The sequence below is a fragment of the Strongylocentrotus purpuratus genome, unplaced genomic scaffold (genome assembly GCF_000002235.5).
Source record: "Strongylocentrotus purpuratus isolate Spur 01 unplaced genomic scaffold, Spur_5.0 spur5_scaffold_11, whole genome shotgun sequence".
NCBI lineage: Eukaryota > Metazoa > Echinodermata > Echinoidea > Camarodonta > Strongylocentrotidae > Strongylocentrotus > Strongylocentrotus purpuratus.
This window is the reverse complement of record NW_022145596.1, coordinates 11383343-11389342: the sequence shown is the minus strand read 5'-3', so window position 1 is coordinate 11389342 and position 6000 is coordinate 11383343. Positions and strand designations below refer to the sequence as shown.

Here is a 6000-nt window from a genome sequence, read left to right as displayed (position 1 = left end):
CAAATCACATCACACATAAAGATATAAGTAGAACATGAATTTGTGGTTGATATATGTATATCCATAAAGATGAAAAGATTAGCACAAAGGTCAAAGAAAAGTCAGCATCGATTTAAATGAGACGCAGTGTCAAGGATAAAAGATTAATTTATGCAAGCAAGTAAAAAATGGGTTGCAAAGCCAAATGACATGGGTCAAAGGTTAGTTAATAGGATACATGTCATCACAAAGAGGTAACAGAAAACGATAGAGCGAGTTCAGAGGTCAAAGAGAAAAAGAAATAAAGATAGACAGAGAGACAGAAAGGGAGAGAGAGAGAGAGAGAGAGAGAGAAAGAGAAATTGATGTTTGACAGTAAGGATATTATTTGGAAATGCACATGAATTGCAGTCAAACGAAGGATGTGAATTTGATATATTTTGCAAAAATAAAATGTTAATGAATATGGATGAACAATTCAAAAACAATTAATATAGGTACGGGTACATACAGAACAGAGTGTTGTGTCATTTAATGATTTCATAAATTATTGAATAATTTCCATTGAATAATACAATTTTAAAAAGATGAGTTGGAGTATGAAGCAGAACAAAAAGAGATAAAATTATTTCAAGGTTTACATTAAAAAAGAAAAATTGGTAAATCGAATTTTTGGAGTAGATTTTTTTAGATTAAAAAAAAGAAGAGTGTTCAAAACAAACAATATTCAATGACAGAAATGCACATTGCAAAAGTAATCATTTCAAGGAGGAAAGAATTCATAATTTTTGTTGGCAATGGTTTATGGAGCATATGGTTTGATTCAATCATAATCAGTTTCAAGTCAATTGTTGTATTGACAGGTGTACACACATCATGGACATTTGTATGATTTTCAAAAATGATTTTACATACAGGTACATTAGGATAATAATGGGAGAAAATGCAATGAGGTACGGAATTGTAGCACAGCCGTTTCAAACATTTGATAGTGTTGTTTTGATACAGGTATGAAGATTTGTTAGAATTTTATATCACACAGGTTTGTCATGGTTTGAGGGGTAAAAGTGGGGAGGAAAAGAGACGGAGAGTCATAAGCAAAGAAGCAATATTCCCCAAAAGAAGATGGAATCTATTCACTGAATACAAATAAACAATATTGTCGGTTCGGAGCAAGAAGAGTGTTAACTCATATACCGGTACTTTAAAGGTACTATGTCCCTTTTGCAGCCAACCTCAAATTCTGTAGAACTTTGCAGGAATTATGAATATGTCATGTCATGTATGTCCTATTTGTGAAATTTAAACGTTAGCAGTGTCCTCATATTCAAATTATGCAAGGAAACGGTTTACTTGCTAGACTTCACTGTCAGACACTATTGAGTGACTGACTGGCCTTTTTTCTTCATAGCCTTAAAGTCGATTTGACAACTAATAGTCATTATTTTCCCACTTGAAGACATTTCAAGCCCTACCTTTTATAAGGAAGTTCTAAATTAGTATTATCTTTCAAATGCAGTTGGAATTTAACTTTTTCATTTTTTGGGCCTGCAAATGGGACATAGTACCTTTAACGAAGAGGAACCATCCTTCTGGCTCTATAGACTGGCGATACATGTGTATGTTAGAAACTCAAAGGCTTGACAAAATAAGGACAGAAGTTACAATATATAAATTTATGGTACTGTTTTTTTGTTTACATTAGTTGGGCTAGGAAACCTTTGGAATTGATGTTTTAAAACACTTACTTTTGGTCAAGTTTTATGTGGGTGACAGTGGGTTAGTGCACGATACAAATATATTGTTTTCAAAAATATATAAATAAATGTAAAAACACAGTGAAGAAAATTATTTAAATATTTCATGCAGATTTTAATATGATGCAGAAATAGCTCATTTGGCAAGTTTAATGGAATGCGAGTACGGTAGTAGGGATGAGTTTAACCGTTTAATGTAATAAACCTATAATCTAATGTAATTAACTGACTATTAAGCAATGCAGTGGTAATCTGTTTATTGGTTTTGCTCTCATTCCATATGTGCTAAATGAACCGTTTCTGCATCACAGCTCTTCACGATCATTTTGAATACTTTCACATTTAAATCTGTATAACAAAGCTCAGTAGTTTGTGAGTCCATCAAAATACCAAATTCTTAGATGTTTTTAAAAATGTATATGTAACAACAAATTCCCCATGAAACATGAAAATCAAATAAATTGATAAGGAAACAAAATCCCTACAACCCCCCGCCCATGTGCAATGTAAATGTACATTATGTATGTACAAGATTTTGCCAATTCTACAAATGATTTATTTTACTGTTCATGGGAACAGCCCCATTGGAATAGTGTATGAGTGTTCATACTAACCTTGGTAACGCTGATCCTTCTATTCCATTGTTCTGGAAGCGTTCTGCATACTGGGGTAGGTCTACTGAATCTTCTAACCACTTGACTGTTTTGTCTACAGTCCAGTTATAAACTGTTATATATATATATAACAAAAATTAAGAAAGAAAAGAAACAGAAAAAGAGAATAAGACAAATTAAAACAAATCATCAATGATACAACAGAATGACAAAAGGCATAATAAAGACATTAAGGCAAGCTCCTTTTTTCAAAGGATTTTCTGCCATCTTCTGAAGTTTATGACCATGCTTTAGAATCATGCTTTTATTTTGTACACATGTTTTGAATACTAAAGATAAAATGTGAATAAATTAATAGAAGAAAATAAATGTTACTTTGTAACTGGACACCCCTTTCCCCTCCCCCCCCAAAAAAAAAAAACCAAAAAAAAATTATATCAAGGATGAAAAGTATCAGAACCTTTATGCTTTGCTTTGTTTTTTCCTCTCCCCCCCCCCCCCCCATCCCCCCTTGGCGAGTTCTAAATGCACTTGGTTTAATAATAAAGACAAAAATTATAAGATTTTTCCCTGAAATTGCTATCAAAATCTTACAAGAGAATAAGAAGAGGCCATCAAAATATCAACAAAATCAATCAGTCGTACTTCTATTTTCATTTTTAAAATCATCATTCCGCCTCTGAAACTCTCCATTATTCTATTCTGAACTTCTTTATACATGTACATTTTACATCATGATTTAACATCACAATGATTCTAATCCGTAAAATATCCAGTTGATTTGAAACATTTTCATGCAAAAAAACATTGTAGTTGCTATTTAATTGTTTTGACAAAAACACATGATTTGTATAATTTTTGTATACATGTGTGCATGACAGTGGTCGCAATATCTACATGTATATCTTCTCTTGATACTCTTATGACAACGCAAGGAAAACCGGGTGGAGTCGAAACACTACTTGTCATTTTCATGTACATGTACATGTAATTAGGCGTATAAAAGTCTCTCTTGACCTTTTATTGCTACTTTTGTTGTCCAAATTTCAAATCAATATTATGTTCCACTTGGTCTCATTTTCATTGTATAACAATCTATTTTGGTTACAAAGGCACTAGGCAAGTTAGGGCACTTGTTCATTAGTCTGAAAGCACAGACCCTATAATGTAATTTTTAACATTTAGGCTCACACAAATTTCCAACCAGCCTTGAACCTGAAACCCACATGGCACAAGTACATGTACATGTACAAGGTACAACGGAGCCTTGAATATCAACTCCTGGTACTGTATGATACAGGGCCTACTGAATATACAGGTAGGCTATAGTCTTACCGCTCAGATCCTATGTGTATACATTTATTATGACTAACAAGTGTTTTGCCTGTAACTTTAAATTGCTGATGTCCTACATGTACATTTTTTAACTGTGTCAGTTCTGTTTCATTAGTACCCGAATATTCGGCTGCAAAAAAAAAAAAAAAAAAATCTGTCCAGGCCGACGCTTTCCCGTGCCTGGGTGAGCGGCGGCCGCTGGCATAGTGCCGTCGGTAAAAATGCTTCCCAACTCAAGCACTATCAAACTCACCACTCAGAAACTGGGACCAAATGTCTGGATTTCTGTTTGGACTTGGAGGAAAATGGATTATTCTGCCATCTTTGGTTTTTAAAACAGCATTGTTTACTGTTATTATTATTATTAAATCGGCGCCTTCAACTGCAACTCAAAGTAAAATTGCATGCGTTTTCGGCGACGTGAGATACTGCCCCAGTGGTATGGTGGTGGCAAAAAAACAAAACAAAAATTCAAAAAAATTCAAAAAAATTATAAAAAAGCATGGCGTCCGAAAACTCGAGTATTCGCTTGTAAGCCTGGGAGGGTACTCGGGTACCTCATTACACTGTTGTGCACAGCCTTACTCATTAACTATATTGAAATGATTTGCCCGAAAAGAAACTTCTTTCAAGTCTTGTGCAAGCCCTTGTCGGGACTAATAATTCCCGAGGAGTCTAAACTTAAAGACTCATGACTGCTCTCCATACATGTAGGCCCTTCTGATACAGCAATTGGGAAGTTGAGTTAGGCTTTGTTCAATACACAACATTGTATTTTGATAGATTTTTTTTTCATTGGAGTGTGTGCCTGGAACTTAACCATCCATTTCCCTGACTGCCAGTCTGCCACTGTATCACATAACAATTCTTCAAGGTAAATGATGTAAATAAATGTATGTCAAAACTTATTGGTTCATGTTCCTGTCTTTGGAACAACTTCAAACTGCCAGTACCACAGTTTTTCTGTTTTTGCCAAACTGAACCCGCATTCCCGATCTGCGAATTGGCAATAACTGTGTCACCACAGTTCCAGCTGTGAACCTAAAGAAGTGTCATGACAGATTTTGAAGATCGGTGAACATGAAAACAGTCTTCTCAGACAGTTTTTAAAAGGTCATGTTCAGACAGGCAAAGACAAGATACATGTACTGTACATGTATGCGGTAGAACTATGGAGGAACTGCAAAGTGAAAATGTTGGCATCACTGGTTCTTCAGAACATGAAATCCTCATGTAAATTGTAAAGGGATGTTCAGACACGAATATCGTAAATCTCTGTGTACAAGACACACTTTTTCCCGCCGGAAAAAAATTGAAAGTCGGGGGGTGCGTCTTATACACAGGTACAATTTTTTTTCTTTCTTGGCCCCCAAAATAGGGGTGCATCTTATACATGGAGATTTACGGTAAACAAAACTGCGACGCTTTCTGCCTTCTCACAGTTCTGTATCTCATTACATAGAGCTCAGTGAATACACACAAGTGGACAAGCTATTAATTCACCGTAATCATTTTATTTTTCTTTTTTTTTTTCTAAAGCAATTCTCCTTCCTGCTTCCTTTTTTTAATAGGTGCTTATCCTTCAAAATTTGTGCATTATTCTTATCAAGTGCACTTCATATACAGTAGAAATATCGAATGTTATGCATGCAGTCTCTTTGCTTTCTTGCTGGTTGCTAAAAATTGGCATTGAAATTTTTAATTTTTTTTATTGTAAGCCGTAAGGGGACAACTTAGGCCTAGGCCACCTGTTTTCACTTGAAAGATTCAGATTATGTACATGTACATGTAAATGTATTTGAATTAGAGTTACCTAAAGTCAAAACCCTCCAGATGTTGTATAATATTAAAAGAATGAAATCAATGACTACGTGCCAGGAACATTGAATAGAGATTTGAATAATCATAAAATGTTTTAAAATCTCAGCTATTTCCATTTCTGTCACATGTACATACATGTATAATATACAATGAGAATAAGACAAAGTAGATTTAAATCCAATATCATTATATTTTCAGAGCTCTCCATTTATCGTGTAGTCCCATATGAATATTTCTGTGAACAGAAAGAATTTCATTTTTTTTTTTTTTGTTCCTTCTTCACTTATATATATATACTTGTTTCGTTTTGTATTGTTTTGTTATTGTCCAGTAAATTATTTATGTACATGTACATAGTTATCTATTGCAGAAATATTTTAACTCAAACCTTTGGCACAGCCTCGACAAGTTCAAATTTATTTGAACTTTTGCAGTGACCCAATTTCCATTTGATTTCTTTACCTTTATCTTTACCTTTAAATGTACTGATCAGT

General features: G+C 34.1%; 1 protein-coding gene across 5 annotated transcripts in view; it reads right to left on the bottom strand.

The window, feature by feature from the left end:
* The window catches only part of LOC581356 (stromal interaction molecule 1), a 50434-nt gene that overhangs the window by 28365 nt on the left and 16069 nt on the right, over positions 1 to 6000 (bottom strand). For all 5 annotated transcript variants that reach the window (XM_030980640.1, XM_030980639.1, XM_030980638.1 and 2 more), the window contains exon 4: positions 2351 to 2462. In XM_030980640.1, coding sequence (XP_030836500.1) covers positions 2351 to 2462 — 112 coding nt within the window. The remainder of the gene's footprint in view (positions 1 to 2350; positions 2463 to 6000) is intronic.